The 19,350-nt window shown below is 37.0% G+C and overlaps 1 protein-coding gene across 13 annotated transcripts in view; it reads left to right on the top strand.

Moving 5' to 3' along the window:
* Positions 1-19,350, top strand: part of LOC131434603 (glutamate receptor ionotropic, NMDA 3A-like) — a 646,413-nt gene that overhangs the window by 319,002 nt on the left and 308,061 nt on the right. For 12 of the 13 annotated variants that reach the window (XM_058601472.1, XM_058601471.1, XM_058601470.1 and 9 more), the window contains 2 exons: positions 10,576-10,819; positions 10,871-11,046. The exons of the other annotated variant lie outside the window; for it this stretch is intronic. In XM_058601472.1, coding sequence (XP_058457455.1) covers positions 10,576-10,819; positions 10,871-11,046 — 420 coding nt within the window. The remainder of the gene's footprint in view (positions 1-10,575; positions 10,820-10,870; positions 11,047-19,350) is intronic. 13 annotated transcript variants of the gene reach the window in all.

The following is a 19,350-nucleotide window of genomic DNA, read 5'->3' as shown; positions in this document are numbered from 1 at the left end:
TTCTGAAATGTAGTAGATATACCTCATCAGATTTTCTACTTTACAATGGCTTTCAGTGAAACAGAAAATTTACTACTTAACCATGGTATTCATTTTCAAAACCCTAAATGGTATGCTGCCTCGATATTTGTGTAATAGAATTGATGAAGGATCTGATGATAGAAAACTAAGCTTTTTGTCAGCCAGATCGCAAAACTAATGAGTTTGTACAAGGGTATAATTTTCATCAATTCAATGCCACGACAGATCAAACGCGCAACGACTTTGGTGAGTTCAAAAAGTTATGTATTTCACACATAAAGTCCGTTTTGTAAGCAGCTATCTAGTTTAAGATTTTTTAAGATAACTTTTTAGCTTTTTTTGTCGTGAATACGACCTTGTTTGCTATGGTACGCCTTTTCAAAATTTTCCCTGTACAAGAACGGGCAGACCTTTGTTGCGAATATCTCTTTATGTACTTAACTCAACAACATAAATTTTGTACAAGCTATCGGAAACATGATCATCACGTTTGTTTGCTTTTTTCGCACCCGGACGACGGTTTTAGGTATCAGTTCCTATTATCTACTGTACGAGTATAAAAGGTAAACTTTGATTGAAAATAGTTCATTTCTTCTAGTGCTTCAGACGGAACTGGGTGTTGAGGTGAGGTTCTCCCACCAACATCAGTAAGAACAAACCATGTATAAAGCGTGAAACGCTCAGGTCGTGATTTAATTTGGACTTCGATCGTGGAGAGCAGCAGACGGCAGTAATGAGAGCAGACTTTTAGTGTGGTACAAAACCTGAAACGCCCAGGTCATGCTCTCATTTGGACTTCGGTCGTTAGGTGGAGCAGTCAGCAATGAAAGCAATCCATTTGCGTGGCATAAAGCCTCAAACGCTCAGGTCGTGCTTTCATTTGAACTTCGATTGTCGGAAGCAGCAGTCACCAGTTATGAGAGTAGACCATTTGTGTGGTACAAAGCCTTAAACGCTCAAGTCGTGCTCTCATTTGGACTTCGGTCGTCAGGTGGAGCAGTCGGTAATGAAAGCAGACCTTTTGCGTGGTATGAAGCCTCAAACGCTCAGGTCGTGCTTTCATTTGGACTTCGATAGTCGGAAGCAGCAGACGCCAGTAATTAGAGCAGACTTTAGTGTGGTACAAAACCTGAAACGCCCAGATCATGCTCTCATTTGGACTTCGGTCGTTAGGTGGAGCAGTCAGCAATGAGAGCAGTCCTTTTGCGTGGTATAAAGCCTCAAACGCTCAAGTCGTGCTTTCATTTGTATATCGATCGTCGGGAGCAGCAGACGCCAGTAATGAGAGCAGACTTTTAGCGTGGTACAAAACCTCAAACGCGGAGATCGTGCTTTCATTTGGACTTCGGTCGTCAAGTACAGCAGTCGGCAATGAAATCAGACGTTTTGGGTTTTATAAAGCCTCAAACGCTAATGTCGTGCTTTCATATGGACTTCGTAAGGTCATGCTTTAATTTGGACTTCAATCGTCGGTAGGAGAATTTAGTTTCAAAATCATGTTTCATGAACACAGTCCCATAACACAGGCTTAGAATTTAGAACCTGCATGTTGGAATTGGATTCCGAAACTGATTTCAGTTTCGAAACTAGTTTAAAAACTAAATTGCAATTAAATTCTGAACGTGTTCTAAGTTCTGAGTTTAATTCTTGAACTCAGGTCTAATGCCCAATTCCTGCATTTTTCGAATCGGTTCTTTGTAGAACCAATAACATATTTCCAAAGAACTATGCGAAATTTTATTTTACTGTACTATAAACAATCCCTTTTTTTAACCAGTTGGAATTCGTAGTTGTTGTACGAACTTTCTATCAATTAGCTATTTTGCACAGCACCGACTCAATTTAGGTGCATCGTTTCAAATTCTAATAGTGAAAAAGGGGAAAGCTGGCATAATTAATATAAGTGATCAACTAATTGATATTCGAAAGTAACAAGAAAGCGTTTCAGTTATATTCGTATTCACGACACCTGTCTGTGACATTACACACCCGTACTTTTTAATCATAAAGAACTATACTGGTTATTTCGTAATATTTAATTGTATGTCAGAATGTTTAATGTAACTAATCTGTACTTTAGTTGAGGTGTATCATTTCAAGTTCTAGGAGTGAAAAGGGGAAATCTTGCACAATTTACACAATCGATCAACTAATTGATATTCGAAAGCATAAAAAAGAGTGTCAGTTTTATTCGTATTCACGACATCCAGTTATGTCTCTGACATTACACACCCATACTTTTTACGTACTACGAAGATTGTATTCACCTTTTGTTTTTATATATTATTGTGAAACGTATTAAGTTACTGTGTTCAGTAGGATGATGATTGATTTTTTTAATTTTTTTTTGAAAGTTAAAAATAATGAACAGTCTATAAACGTTTGAGTCTCGCGCGTGAAACATTTGGCGACTATTTAGAAAGTGAACAGAACTGGACTATGTTCTATTATTGTCAAAGAACTTTGGCAATCAGTGTGTCAAGTTTGACTCTTGACCTTGTTCGGTTTGATTAGTAATTTGAGGAATAGATTTGGGAAACTAATTGGGATCGACAGTTGTGAATGGAATTGGGCTTGGCTCTGCTCATCCGCAGTCTCGTTAATACATCGTAGCAGATGTTTTTAGCGATGAACTGGTCCGGCAGGAAGGACCTTACTATCTGATACTGGAAAAGATATCGGGTTCGATTCCTGCTGTGATCAAGGATCTTCCCGGGTTGTAAATTTTCTTGATTAATCGTGGATAGTAATCCGAAGTATTTGAATATTCTTTTGTTGTCAGTCGTTCTTTTGAGGAAAAATCTATACCTGTTACCCTAACTAGATCGTTTTGCCTTTCTCTATAGAAAGGTATTAGAATTGCTGGAAAAACCGACTTTCGAACGGAGCCTCGGAGACCCATAGTGTTATATACCATTCGACTCAGTTCGTCGAGATCGGAAAATGTCTGTGTGTGTGTGTGTATGTGTGTGTGTGTGTATGTGTGTGCACTTTTCGAAGATATTTGAACGCGCTCAATTTTCTCAGAGATGGCTGAACCGATTTGAACAAACTTGGGCTCGTTTGAAAGCTACTGTCGGGCCATTGATCAAGTTCGAAGATCAAATGGCTGTGATTTTTGGTTCAGGAGATATGATTCTATAAGTGACGTAACCGACAAAAAGCGTTGTATTTGAACGCGCTCAATTTTCTCAGAGATGGCTGAACCGATTTGAACAAACTTGGGCTCGTTTGAAAGCTACTGTCGGGCCATTGATCAAGTTCGAAGATCAAATGGCTGTGATTTTTGGTTCCGGAGATATGATTCTATAAGTGACGTAACCGACAAAAAGCGTTGTATTTGAACGCGCTCAATTTTCTCAGAGATGGCTGATCCGATTTCAACAAACTTGGGCTCGTTTGAAAGCTACTGTCGTGCCATTGATCAAGTTCGAAGATCAAATGGTTGTGACTTTTGGTTCCAGAAATATGATTGTATAAGTGACGTAACCGACAAAACACGTTGATTTTTACCGCTCTTGTATATATAAGGGTGCCAAAATTTTGGGATCAACTCTATTTTCGTAAAGTTCTAGTGCTCAAAAGTTTAAGCACCTCGAAAAAAGCCTTCATGCAAAATTTGACCTAAATTGGACATGCTTAAGGGGTGCTGCCCGGTGGTAAAGGTTTGACAATTATCGATCTTGAAAAAGCACCATAGGGGGGAGTACATGAAATTTCCAAAATAAAAAATTTTTTTTGATGCCAAAACTCTTAAAACTGCATAAAACATCGAAATTTAGTGTTATCCCGAAAAAATTTTTTTTTGAAAAAATCAACTTTCTGGGACTTAGAAAAATTTTCATATTTTTTCTAAGTCCCAAAAAGTCGATTTTTTCAAAAAAAATTTTTTTCGAGATGACACTAAATCTCGACGTTTCATGCAATTCTAAGCCTTTTGGCATCAAAAATTTTTTTTCGATTTCGAAAATTTCATGTACTCCCCCCTATGGTGATTTTTTCAAGATATATGAAAACTCCACTAAGTGGACTAAGAAGGCTTTTTGCCTTTCTCTATAGAAAGGTATTAGAATTGCTGGAAAAACCGACTTTCGAACGGAGCCTCGGAGACCCATAGTGTTATATACCATTCGACTCAGTTCGTCGAGATCGGAAAATGTCTGTGTGTGTGTGTGTGTGTGTGTGTGTGTATGTGTGTGTGTGTGTATGTGTGTGCACTTTTCGAAGATATTTGAACGCGCTCAATTTTCTCAGAGATGGCTGAACCGATTTTAACAAACTTGGGCTCGTTTGAAAGCTACTGTCGGACCATTGATCAAGTTCGAAGATCAAATGGTTGTGAGTTTTGGTTCCGGAGATATGATCGTATAAGTGACGTAACCGACAAAAAGCGTTGTATTTGAACGCGCTCAATTTTCTCAGAGATGGCTGATCCGATTTTAACAAACTTGGGCTCGTTTGAAAGCTACTGTCGGGCCATTGATCAAGTTCGAAGATCGAATGACTGTGACTTTTGGTTCCGGAGATATGATTGTATAAGTGACGTAACCGACAAAACACGTTGATTTTTACCGCTCTTATATATATAAGGGTGCCAAAATTTTGGGATCAACTCTATTTTCGTAAAGTTCTAGTGCTCAAAAGTTTAACCACCTCGAAAAAAGTCTTCATGCAAAATTTGACCTAAATCGGACATGCTTAAGGGGTGCTGCCCGGTGGTAAAGGTTTGGCAATTTTCGATCTTGATAAAGCACCATAGGGAGGAGTACATGAAATTTCCAAAATCGAAAATTTTTGTCGTGAATACGACTTACTTTACTATGGGGTGCCTTTTCAAAATTAGCCATATGGAAGAATGGGCAGAACTTATTCGCGAATATCTCGACTTATATTAAAGGCAGCAACATAACTCTTTCACCATTTCATTAAAAATATGATCAGGAATTTAGGATAATATTTTGAACAGTGTGAGATAACCACAAACAACTCAAATATTAAGTTTTCTCAAATTTTGAAAACAATGCGGAAAACTCTTTACTTTTGCTTGGCTTTTTCGCGCAAGGACGACGATTTTGAGGTAGTCAGGCATATATCTTCAACTGACTGCGTATTAAAAAGGAACCGTGGTCGAAAACCGGTAATTTCTTCTTATGCGTTGGATGCAAGCAGACGTCGTGGGACCAGCAGCTTCGGAGAGTGCACCTTCTGCGTGGTTAAAAACCTCAAAAGCTCAGAACATATCTCTCATTTGGACTTCAGTCTTCAGGTGGAGCAGTCGGCAATGAAAGCAGACCTTTTGCGTGGTATAAAGCCTCAAACGCTTAGGTCGTGCTTTCATTTGGACTTCAATCGTCGGGAGCAGCGGTCGGCAATAATGAGAGCAGACCTTTTGCGTGGTGCCAAACCTCAAACGCTCAGATGGTGCTCTCATTTGGACTTCAATCATCAGGTGGAGCAGTCGTTAATGTAACTAATCTGTTATTTAGTCTAGGCGCATCGTTTGAAATTCTAGTAGTGAAAAAGGGGAAAGTTGCACAATTCACACAATCGATCAACTACCAGTTCGAATTCGGAAGTATAAAGAAAGTGTATCAGTTTTATTCGTATTCACGACATCCAGTTATGTCTCTGACATTACACACCCGTACTTTTTTTGATGCCAAAACTCTTAAAACTGCATAAAACATCGAAATTTAGTGTCATCTCGAAAAAAAAATTTTTTGAAATAATCAACTTTCTGGGACTTAGAAAAATTTTCATATTTTTTCTAAGTCCCAAAAAGTCGACTTTTTCAAAATTTTTTTTTCCGAGATGACACTAAATCTCGACGTTTCATGCAATTCTAAGCCTTTTGGCATCAAAAATTTTTTTTCGATTTCGAAAATTTCATGTACTCCCCCCTATGGTGATTTTCCAAGATATATGAAAATTCCACTAAGTGGCTATTTAGATGCTGACTGTGTGACATAAACACTGAAGCATGCTTTTGTGAACTATTCGAATCAATCTGCATCAATTGTTGTCAAAATTAGTATCCAAAATTATTTAATAAAAGTATGAAACATATTTTCATGATACTGTTATGAAAGAAGAGAAAGGCATTATCACACCACTAGGTGGATTAAGAAGGGGTTTTTTGGCTTTCGTTTACTGGTTAAGATATGTGCTAAAAAATTAATTATCATCTAGATAACTCGTTCTGCTCACACCTTTGCAGGGGTATGAGGTGGGACCATCATCACCATCATCATCATCCGGTGGTCTAGCTCTTTGCTTTCTTCTTCTGGCTCTTAAGCAGGTGGCTTGAAGGTTTCCACAAATAGACCGGTCGTTTGTTGATCCACGGTCGATCCCCTCTCGCCAAAAGAGCACGCGTGCCCCCCATAGCGTGGTTTTGAGTCTGCTTTTTGTCCGCGTAGACCACACTCCGTAGTGTTTTGTTGCAATTAAAAACCTTACGCTTACAGTGGGTGCTCCGGTTTGGGACTTTGCAGTCCCAAGACTTGTGGCCAGATTCGAAGCACCTGAAGCACATATCCACCATCGGCTAGTGGTATAAGGTCACTGGGTAAACCGACCATCCAACTTTTAGCTTGCTCCATTTTCGGACCCCATTAGCATCCATGACTGATAGCTTGAACGTGGCTATCTGAATGCCTTGGGTCCCTTTCTCAGATGAATCGATTCCTGTGAGACGTCCACCCCTCCTTGCTCCTTTATATAGCTAGGGGGCGCAAGGTGCCCTTTTAATCTCCGTTGGTTTGAAATCTTTAGTCCTCAATCCATTCATTCCTCAGTACGAGTCGCATAACACCTTGAATTAGGGCTTGCTATTGGGATAGTCATTGTTTAGTAAAGTCTCTTCTTTTGACAGGGACGTGATCCACATGTAGCATTTAAGGTGAAATGTAGCGGAATGCGAAAATCGCGTTTTTGATCAATTATTCAATAACTAGACCGATTTTCGAAAAACCAAAAACACTTAAGTTTTCGAAATCAAATTTATCATAACTAAGTATTCTTAGAATTTTGAAATTTTGCTTTGCCGAGCCGTAATTGGTTTTTGAAATGTATGAACGGTCACTGTTCCGTCCCACGGGGATGATTTTTGAACTGAAAAGTAGTATTTGTAGCAGAATTTCACAAAGAATCTGAAAATGCAACTCAAAATTATAAAATTTTAGCGAAAACAACCGAAAATTGAAAAAGTTTTCATAAACTTTTCTGCATTTTTTTAATTGCTTGCGCGCTGCTGTTTCGTATTGAGGTGGTGTGAGAAATGCACGGTGGGCACGGTGGCATTATATCGTGAGCAAAAATTACATGTAAAATTATGACGCGAATTTATGCAGCATTGGGTTTTGTGTTGAAATAAAAACGAGTTGAATACAATAAAATGGGTATTGTAAGAAATTGTTTATTTTCTAAGTAACTGTCATTTATAATGCTAATAATGTCCAATTCTGTTGAGTTCAATGCATTGATGTTGCTGAAGCAATAAAACTTGGCTGTGTGATATCGTATAACAGGTATTATTTTAGATTGTAGCAATTTTTATAGCAAAACTATAACTTCATCATTGACAAGCTACTGAATGAAATACAAACCAAGTATTATCGTGATATAAACAATGTGATAAACATTGATAAACAACAGGCATATACATGGTTATCAAGTTGGTTAATACATATACATATAACCTCATGTTAGTCATTCATAATTACACATGATTTATAGTTCTAAGCTCTAGTGTAAGAGTAATCACTAACAATAACGATTGTATTAGCATATATTCAAAGTGTGAAGGATTCAAAATCCATTACGTTCAGTCTTTATTACAAGCCAATATAACGAGAGGTAAACCCACTGCGCTCAATCATTGAAAAAAGTTCTTGTTTCTATGTGTCCGTTTTTCTTGGTATGCTTTGTGCGACGGTTCGTTCAACTGAAGCGGATAAAATTTTGCGCGCATTTTATGACGCTACATTTCACCTTAATACCTGAATTCAAATTTGCTACGTTTTATTCATACGGCCCAATGGGTCGCATTGAAACAGAAACCTGTTTTAATCCACCTAGTGGTGTACAGAGCTGCAAATTGTCAATCATGTCAAATGACCTTGACAGACTGACTAAAATCATCGTCAACTGTAATCGGTACGGTCAAAGTGTCTGTCAAATGAGATACTCGATAGTTCAATGACCAAGTAGAAGTATACTCAGTCAAAGACAGGTGACGCATTTTGTTCTCTCTCTCATTCTCCTATTCCCTGTTGAAGTAAAAAAATTCCATGAGAGTACTAACATAAACATAAATTGATAAAGTTAATTGTTCTTTGTAAAAAGTCATCGGATTTCGGAGTTTATTGGTGCACATGAATTTAGTTCAATGTTTATGCTGCTTGATTAATATTTAGTCACATCGTAATCAAGCAGTGACAGGAGAAATGAAAATAATATCAATCGCATCGGCAATCAATGAGCGTCCTGGTGAGTATAATATCAAGAGAATTTAAGTTATGACAGATCGGCTCTCAGACACTCAATATATGATGATTGGTAGAGCCTGGTTGGCAGCAGTCCAGTGACATAAACTTTCCAATCTTCGTCGTGCAAAGTTGCTCGTTGATAGTGACATTTAGCAGCTCTGGTGGTGTAATGATGCCTTTCTCATATCAATCATATTGTCATATACACTACTGTAGTATTAAATCAAAATTTTTTTTCGTTTCTTCAATGAAATCAAAGAGATTGTTTGTGCATTAACTAGTATAACCTACAGAATGAAACAGTGCTTTGATCGCTTTAAGTGACGGTATACAATTTTTCACTTTCTTTATCCTATTATTTCGGAACCGAAGGTCGGATCTAGATGAAAATGAGGATTTTCGTAGAGAATCACGAGACCTTTCATTTGAACCCAAATTTGTGGAAGTCGGTCAAACCATCGTTGAGAAAAGTGAGTGAGATCCATTTAGGAATATACGACTACTATTTCCGGTGCTTCCAAAACTGAAAACTGGGACCAGGATAGCCAGAATCAGTTTGTTTCGCTGCTTACTGACAATAGCTATTGATTGGTATAGTTTTGAAGCCAATTTGGATAAATTATGTTATGTAATCACTGTGAAAACCGACTTTTGAACCGAGGCCCGGAGGGCCAAGTGTCATATACCATTCGACTCAGTTCGTCGAGTACGCAAAATGTATGTGTATGTATGTGTGTGAGTATGTAACGTTTTTTGCACTAACTATTCTCGGAGATGGCTGAACCGATTTTCACAGACTTAGATTCAAATGAAAGGTCCTGTGGTTCCATGCGTTATTCCTGAATTTCATGCGGATCCGACTTCCGGATCTGGAAATATAGGGTAAAATGTGTTAAAAATTTTATACCATCACTGAAAAGAGCGAAAAACCGTAAAAAGTTTTCTGAATTAACCTCAAATCGTTTCCAATTGATAGTTTTTATCAGTAGACGGTCGAACAAATCTATTTCGGTTAGTCTTTTAAGAATCGAAGAAAAATAATTTTGAAGAATACCACAGTATTATATATGATAGTATGATTGATATGAGAAAGGCATCATTACACCACTAGGTAGATTAAAACAGGTTTTTGTTTCTCCGCTTCAAGTGACGGTATAAAATTTTCAAAGCACTCTACACTATAATTTCGGAACCGGAAGTTGAATGCGGATAAGATTTAGGAACTCCGTCGGCGACCTTTCATTTGAATTTAAACTGTGAGTGAGATACATTTAGGAATATATGACCACTATTTCCGGTGCTTCAGGAACTAGAAACTAAGCTTGAATCGACCACGTGTCTCGCTATGCGTATTATATTTCTCTCCATGCTCTCTCCCATATGTGCAAAATGACTCTCGATGGGCTGGGTGACCAGAAAAGTTTCGATATTTTCGATTACAAGTTTACATAAAATGTGTCTGCATAAAACAAAGCTACTGTTTGGCAACCTTGCTGAACCGATTTTATTTCTCTCTCATGTTTCGTTACGTCACCAGGAAACTGGAGCAGAAAAAATGGCGCGTACATAGAAATCGGCTTACCTTCACAAAAATAACATTCATTTCATTTTTATCGCGACAACATGTATGTTTTTATGCACTAATCGCATCTAAATTAAATTATCTAGACATTGTCAGGATAGATTTTTGATCCATGCTTTTGAAGGCGAGATATGCAATGAACAAGTTGAAAGACGGCGTTTTCAGCTATGCAATTCCTTACTTCAGAAAAAACACTTTCCCGACCGCTAATGTCAATGAACCATTCGGAAATTTTCACAGAACAATCTAAACTAATTTTCTAAGAGATTGTCAGTTGGGTTTTTTGATACTCGTCACCGTTTCTCAGAAAATCAGATTTGAATCGTGAAAATAGCCCTCTAAAACACCCTAATCACATTCTGACTAAAGGCTACTTGAGCTGAGTTAAATGAGGTTCTCGTTAACCTAATACTTTTGGTTGATAAAAAAAGCGCAACTATTGATTACGATATATGTAAAAATATATATTTTTCATATTTTCAGGACTACCTTCCAAAGCACGATTTGTGTTTCGCATTGTAGTGGCACTTGCACCTCCATTCGTCATGGAAACGAAAATTGGTGATAACGAAAAGTGCCTTCGGGGAGTGTTATGTTACCAAATGTATAACTCTGGTAGAACAAATTTGTCCCATGTGTTCAATTTGATTGAAACTCGGAAAAGATCAGATGTAACTCATAAAACTATTGATACGAAGGAAGAGGCGCGAACGAAGACGTTATACAGGTTAGTTGTTGTTACGGTTTTAATTGTATTAATGTCTGTAAACTTTTCTAGTACAAGATGTTGCTTTGGCCTGTCAATGGATTTATTGCAGAAGGTGGCACAAGATGTTGGTTTCGAATTTGATTTGTATATTGTGCATGATGGTTTTTTTGGACGGAAAATTCCCAATAAAAAAGATTATTCTAAAATAGAGCGCAAGAAAATTGTGGAGTTTTCTAAATTTGATGGTAAGTTATACATTTTCAAATATACACATAAATCAATTCTAAGAAAAACGGATCTTCTCATCAGTATATGTTAGATATATTATATCGCCACCAGCTGAATTATTTGGTGCCGCTCGCAAATATATCGCAAAGGAAAACTCATTGACGAATAGATTTTAGCCTTTTTTTTAAATGTAATACAATGCAGAGTCTGGAAAAATGGACCTCAAACGACAATTTTTTGCAGGCATGATACAGCTGACCACAAAGCACTTTTTTGGTGTAAAATGACCAGTAAAATCGATTCCACGCATTTAGAAGGACCGCACAACACGCAATCATGTTCATTTTACCCCAAGTTCCGTAATTGCAGAAGAGCGAATAGAGTGTTTCTGATGTAAAAAAGCCGAACAAAGTGATTGCATATAGTTTTAATGACAGTAGCAAAATCGTTGTACCGGTTTACTCCATTTCTTTTCTAGTTATAATCTTCAGTTGATATAAGATCTACAATCCAAAAGTAGATCCAATACGATCTATCAATATAAACACAATGGAAATGACAATACTAGCCCAACTTTATATCAGAAGTCGTATTTCCGGTTAAACTTTCTTTCGCATACCGGAAGCAGGCTGATTGCGGTTGATGAAAATCGATTTTTTCCATAAATACGTTTATTTCTTAAGACAGCTTACATAAGTTTTGTCGTGAATACGACTTACTTTACTATGGGGTGCCTTTTCAAAATTTACCTTCTGAGAGAGTGATAAGTTTTTGATCGTGAATATCTATTGTTGTATCTAATGAATCAACATAATTCTTGCGACATGCCATCGGAAATATGATCACAATTTTATGATAAAATTTTCAGTTTTGTGACATAGTCTCAAATAATTCAAAATTAAACTTTTCTGAAATGTTTGGCATAAACGAGTATCAAAGAGGATAATTCATAAGGCGCGTTTGCCTTTCTCGTATTTTTAAAGCTCATAGCTCAGTGATCTGTGAAAGGATTTATATAATCTAACTACCAATAGAATCGTAATTTTTCAATTTAAACGTGTATAGCAAAAGCATTGAAGTATTTCAATAGTACACTATTGAAAAACCTGTCTCATTTGCTCCATGTCAACACCAGCCAATCAGAACGCGTTCTAAGGAAGAGAACAAAATATCTGCTGCTGTACAACAAATCGTCCGGGAAAAATGTTCCGAAAAGTGGTGAATATCGCAGTGAGTTCCTCAATTTTGTCCTTGTGAATGCTAGAAACGAATCCCTACAGCATATTGATAGTTTCTTTCAATAAATTATGCAAATCCGAAATGAAATAATCGACAATAAAATTCTGTATGCGGCTATTTTTATAGCCGTTAGGACCGCCCATTAGTGAAAAAGCTACAAACGAAATCACATAAAAGGAAATCTCTTAACAAAAATTCAATCAGTTTGGATTCTATCGTCCCTGCAAGCAGATGTGTTTTGTGTCGTCTGCACAGCTAGTTTCGCTTTTGACAAGAGCGATTACGTCACAGCTGCCAGTCATTAGCATTGGGAAAAAACAACGGTGGAGAGCATTGCACAATATCAGCCGTTCTAATGGCTCTAAAAGTTTTCTAAAAAACTATTAGGATTTGTTGTTCGCAAATCGTAGGGAATATCCTCAGTTTAGTGCAAATCAAGAACAGTTTGCTTAGATTTGTGCACTTTTCGCTGTGTGAAATTCACAGTAATCGAGATCAAGTGAAGCTTTCTTTGTTTTTGCGAAAAATGTGAAAAAGGGGAATGCGTGCATAATTCATACAATTGATATTCGGAAGTGTTAAGGAACATGTCAGTTGTTTTCGTATTCACGACATCCAGTTATGTCTCTGACATTACCCACCCGCCTTTTTCTTCGATTCCGGAAGCACCGGAAATAGTGGTCATATATAGTTACCACAATGGATCTCACTCACTTTTCTCAGCGATGTACAATACAATACATGTACAAGTGTGTTCAATATTGTAACTAGACAAATCGATAGCCATTATCAGTAAACAACTAAACAAACCGATTCCGGTTATCCTGGTCGAATCTGAATTTTATTTGGATCCAACTTTCGGTTCCAGAGTTATAAGGTATAATGTGTCGCTTAAACACGTAAAAAATGTTCAAACTGGTCTCAAAACTACATAAATTGATAGTCGTTATCAGTAGCCAACTAAATAAACCGATTCCGGCTATCCTGGTTCCCGGTATCCGGATCCGGAAGCACCGGTAAGTGGTAATATTTACCAAAATATATCTCACTCACTTTTCTCAGCGATGCTTCAACCGATTTCCTCAAATTTAGATTCAAATGAAAGGTCTCACGGTCAGTGAAGTAAAACTTCATTCAATTCAATTGAAACTGAATGTGGAACACATTGACGATCTCTCCACTGCAGTAAACTTCACTCGCTGACACACACAATGTTTGCTGACGGCCCGATTGAGCAGCATTCAGTTCATCGCTCGTTTCTCTTCAATCGAGGCTCACTTTAACCACCGTCAGTTGATCTCTTGAAGTAACAAAATATCTGTTTCAATAGTGTGAGAGCGGCCTTCAAATTAGGTTCATGTAAACATTCGAATTGGTTCAAGATAATAGATGAAAGACTAATCAGATAGCTTAAATATCAATCACAGAATACACATAAATTAATTGTTTCCTCCTTAAGTTTTCATTTTTAGCACTTTACTTTATTTATAATTCTATTCGTTCGAAATTGCTTACTACCAAGAGCGAAGACAATGAACCAGCTAGACTACTTGGCACTTGAAACTGAGCAAGCAAAACTTCAAATGACTAGGTACGATTATTCAACTGACGATAAATTCAGGGAGCTTCACTTGAAAATGGCAGCAAAAGTCAAATGTATTAGAAGGGATATGCTGACGGACAATGGCCATAAATTTCATTTTCATTCTATATTATTCGAATGAAAATTAAATTTTACCGCACTGCTCAAGGTCCCATACGAAATTCCTGAATTTCATTACGATCCAACATATTGTACACCGTCACTTAAACCGGCGGAACAAAACATGTAAAAAATGTCTAAACTGGTCGTAAAACTACACAAATTGATAGCTATTATCAGTAGGCAACTAAACAAACCGGTTTCGGTTATCCTGATTCCCGGTATCCGGTTCCGGAAGCACCGGAAATAGTGATCGTATATACCAAAATGAATCTCACTCACTTTTCTCAGCGATGGTTTGACCGATTTTCACAAACTTATATTCAAATCAAAGGTCTCACGGCCGCATACTGAATTTCTGAATTTCATCTGAATCCGACCTCCGGTTTAGAAGTTATAGGGTAAAGTGTGTTGAATATTATACACCGTCACTCAAAAAAAGGTTACCAAAAATTGCTGCATATTTTTGGATACAACAAAAATTTAAATTGTCATTTAGAGTGCGATGGCAGAATTGCATAAAATCTTCAAAATTTGAATAAAAACTAATAGAGTTTGTAGGTCATAATAGTTGGTAGCCACACGAACTGACTTCGATTATACCGGGTCTAGGGATCCGCTGCTGGAAGTACATATAATAGTGAACCCACTTCGTTTTATTAAGGATGCCCTACGCGAGCAAAGAACTGTTTTATTATCAATGTTATACTAGTTAATGCACAAACAATCCCTTGGGTTCTTTCAAAAATCGAAGAGAAAATTTTTGATTAGAATACCACAATATTTTTTTTTTTCATTAATAATATATTTAAAGGCACACTGCTAAAGCTCTAAGATGCCAAGGGTATTTTCTTATCTTGATTAACGACTAACTTAAAACTAGGGTATTATCATTAGGGTAGTGACGTATTCCGGTCGCAATGGTCGATTCTGGCAGATTCAGTTGCAGTTGCAGTTGGCGATCGGCAATGGTCGATGGATTGAATGTAATACGAGTGTCTTCCAGATGACGATTCTACGTGGGTCCGCGAGAAACACCCCCAGGCCACGGATACCCGGCGGGTGGTCCGCATGTTGGTCATCGATTGGAGCAGTTTTCCGTGGACGATGATGGTGATGTTACCTAAGAGATTGAAAGAAACATGGAGAAGTAATTTTGTGGAAAACGGAGTGAAAAAAAGGGAGTATGGGAACGAATGACAGAATACGACAAAGATCAATACCACAATATTATACATGAGAAAGGCATCATTACACCACAAGGTGGAATAAAACAAGTTTTTTTTAATACCATGCGCACGGGTGGTTTTAGGAAAATTTGGATGGGAGTTTTGAAATATTTGCCAAAACCAAAAACATACAGACTTTTGAGAAGCTATTATCTATCTGAAGGGCAAAAATAGCTGAATAATTCGGAGGATTTTCCGAGTCTTATCAAAAATAGCTCTGAAAAAATGAGTTTTTTGTGATCTTTCACAATTATTTGAAAAAATAATTCGATGGTATGAAAATTTTTTTTCAAATCAACCTTATGCTGGCTATAAGGATCACATTTGGACACATTATTGGAAAACCTTTTCACGCTTTTCATAGAAAATCAACGAATTTCATATAACCGATCGAAATTTTTGAAATTATTTGATTTTCTATGAAAAGCGTGAAAAGGTTTTTCAAAAATGTGTGTGAATATGATCCTTGTAGCCATCATAAGGTTAATCGGAAAAAAATTATATCATCGCATTATTTTTCCAGATAATTGTGAAACATCACAAAAACACTCATTTTTCAGACCTGTTTTGGATAAGACTCGGAAAATCCTCCGAATTTTCAGTCTTAAGATTTCGCTCCACATTTGGAAAATGGTTCGAATGTGACTAAGAATAAAACAAAATTTCTATGCTGTCTCTTTGAACGGCAGCAGAAATATGGTAGCTATGCTTCTTATTTTCATTAAATATTAGAAAAAAAGGTAACACAAGTAAAAATTGAGGTAAAGCGGGATACACGGGCTAGTACTCTCATTCCCATTATGTGTATTTGGATCACTGAAGTGTTTTGCGTAATATGGACCAATATTAATAGTTAGTTTTGGATCTTCTTACGGATTGTAGATGAATATTTATCAAAAGAGGTGAAATGGTATAACATGATTCGTGCGGTCGTTGAATCTAGCTGTAATTTTACTTTTAGGTCTTTCTTCGGAACATCAATCGATTTCAATCAACCGCATTCAGCCTCGAAATGCGAAATAAAGTTCTCCCAGAGATACAAGAAAGAGATACAGTAAAGAGGGTTAAACGGTCTAGTACTGTCATTCTATTATGAGTACATGGATCATTGAAGTTTTCTACGTAATATGGACCAATATTTATAGATCATATTGGATCTGCGTCGGGATTGTAAATCTGAATTCAACAATCAATTATATTTGTTTAACCATAATTTGATCTTCTTTTCATGAAACTTCTTTATCATTTCATTAAGTCCATTGGAGTTCCAATTTAAATTTTATTTTATGTTAGACTGTTTTCTCTTCCATGTGTTCAACCAATAGCCAACTATATGATATTGAATAAAAGTGATGAACTGATACAAACAAACCTGAAATAGTACATGTACAAAATAAATGTATTTTATTTAATGTAATTTATAATAACAGCTCGCTTGATAAATACAGTGATTAGATTAACTAAGGAATACCAACATACTAATATGATATTCGAAAGGAATCAGGGTCATTTCGCCGAATGCCATTTCGCCGAAAGCCGTTTCGCCGAAAGCCATTTCGCCGAAAGGGTTATTTAGCCGAATGACATTTCGCCGAAGCCCATTTCGCCGAAAGCCATTTCGCCGAAAGCCATTTCGCCGAAAGCCATTTCGCCGAAAGCCATTTCGCCGAAAGCCATTTCGCCGAAAGCCATTTGGCCGGAAGCCATTTCGCCGAAAGCCATTTCGACGAAAGGGTCATTTCGCCGAATCCTGAAATCGTCTTGAAATCGTAATTGGAATTGATTTAAATTAAAGACAAACGAAAGATGATAGCGTTAACGCCCGTTTTGTTGACCTACCATTGTACTTCTTGAATAATGATTGATTGTTGTACTCTTGAATGGCTTGATTCATGAACCTCAGAAAGTAGTTTCCAAGAAAACTTGTTGACTATTAGCTAGTAAGCATCAAAGCAATTGCATAGGTGTATTTACCAGGCAAATGTAGGTGGTATTTTCCGTTTATTAAGTGAAATTGAAAAAATATCTAATGCGGCTACGCCACATCGTTTTGGTTCATCTGCTGGCCGACCTCGTTACCGCTCGTTCGGACCTAACCAAAGCAAAGAAACCTAGCTTTGAGTAGACCGGGCAAACGAGGCGGTTACAGATTTGTATGCAAGAGGCCGCCGCTTCCGACGGCGGGTCGGCGGCCGACTCAGCTGGCGTCTTGGCTTCGGTTATGTAGCTGCACCACATCAGTTATACAGGAGACATAACATGCAGGAGATATGACCCTTTCGGCGAAACGACTTTCGGCGAAATGACCTATTTGGCGAAACGACTTTCGGCGAAATGGCATTCGGTGAAACGACTTTCGGCGATATGACCCGCTCCCATTCGAAAGGTATTAGGTTTAAAGTACTATGTATTGTGGATGCCACGGCGAAGAAAAACTTATGTATATTGCCTATTAAATAAACGTAGTTATGGAAAAAAAACATAATTGGTCCAAACAACAATCAGTAGAACTTTTTTCTGTAAATTCCAGAAGAAGATGATTTGGGATAAAACAGAATACAGTTGATTGCGGTCATTTTCATTAAAAACAATACATTTATCGAACTTATGAACATGTCAGGAGTAGCTTCCGATTAGTCAAACTCATTTTTCCAGAGTTTCACAGTTAGTCTTCGAAGTAAGGTCAGAAAAAAGATAAATTGGAGCAAAACGGGCATGATAGTGCATTTTCCCGATCTTATAACTATCATCAATTTCGGTAATTTTTGCATACGAAATACCAACTTTGAAAATATTTACTCAGGTTTGTATGAAATAATTGAGTAAATTCGCCTGTTGGATCTTTTTTTTCCACTGTGCAATGGCTGAAAAAACTTAATTATGATTGGAGCTTCGGAGACCTCTAATGCTATATACCATTCGATTCAACTCGACGATATCGGAAATGTGTGTGTGTACGTATATGCACTTTTCCAAGATTTTTCTCTCCAATTAAATTTCTTGAAGGTGACTCAACAAACTTTGACTCGTTGAAGCAGCAGAAACATAAAGTTAACGACCAATAAGTTTACTTTCTTATCAGTACACTTTTTGAACAATTATTTTGTTGAGAATGATGTCTAATATATATGGGAATAGAATTTTTTTACCAGAGCAGTTTGGGTTTCGTCATGAACATTACACTACTCATCAACTTGTAAGAGTAACGAACATGATAAAAGCAAATAAATCTTCTGGGTTATCCACTGGAGTTGCTCTTCTAGACATAAAAAACGCATTCGACAGTGTTTGGCACAAAAGTATAATAGCCAAAATGTCCCACATCCAGTTTCCTGTTTATTTGATTCAAATTATTCAAAATTATTTAACTGATCGTACTCTAAAGGTTAGCTATTTGAATTGCTACCCGTACGACCAGATGTTCCGCATGGCTCGACCGTAGCTCCAATATTGTATGACATTTTCACTTCTGATATTCCAAATCTACCCGTTGGTTGTCAGATATCGCTAGTCTGTTAGCTACATTTAGAAATCTGAAAGTGATCTCTGGTTGCCTACAAAGATGCTTAAATATTTTCAATGATTATCTGTCAAAATGGAAAATTGCACCAAATGCTGCAAACACACAATTAATTATCTTTCCTCATAAGCCAAGAGCCTCTTTTCTTAACCCAACAATAATCACATTATCTACTTGAACGGCTTGATCAAGCTAAATACTTTGGTTTAACGTACACAATATTTGCTCATAGAACCATCAGTAGTAGACATGATTTCATAAGAAGACATGTTTCATGATTTTCATAATTTCTCAATCATGGTACCGGCAAGGAATTTGTATCCGTGTATGTCAAAAAACTCACTTTCAAGGATTAAGGATGTTTATATCCTTTTATATACAGAAATTGTAATTATTAATTTATAAACAAATTTTCCGACCAGCTACACTGTATGCACTACCAATTGGTCTGTATGCAATACCAATTTGGTCAATTTGTTGTTCCAACAAGAAGAAAACGCTTCAAAGGATTGAGAATAAAATTCTGATAATGATTTTAAAACGTCCTCCCTGGTAAATTAATTTCACAGGCTCACAAATATAGAACCATTAGATGCTATGTCACATAATATTATAAGCAAATTCCAAAAAA

Source organism: Malaya genurostris, chromosome 3 (genome assembly GCF_030247185.1).
Source record: "Malaya genurostris strain Urasoe2022 chromosome 3, Malgen_1.1, whole genome shotgun sequence".
Classification (NCBI taxonomy): domain Eukaryota; kingdom Metazoa; phylum Arthropoda; class Insecta; order Diptera; family Culicidae; genus Malaya; species Malaya genurostris.
This window is presented reverse-complemented; position numbering and strand designations above follow the sequence as displayed.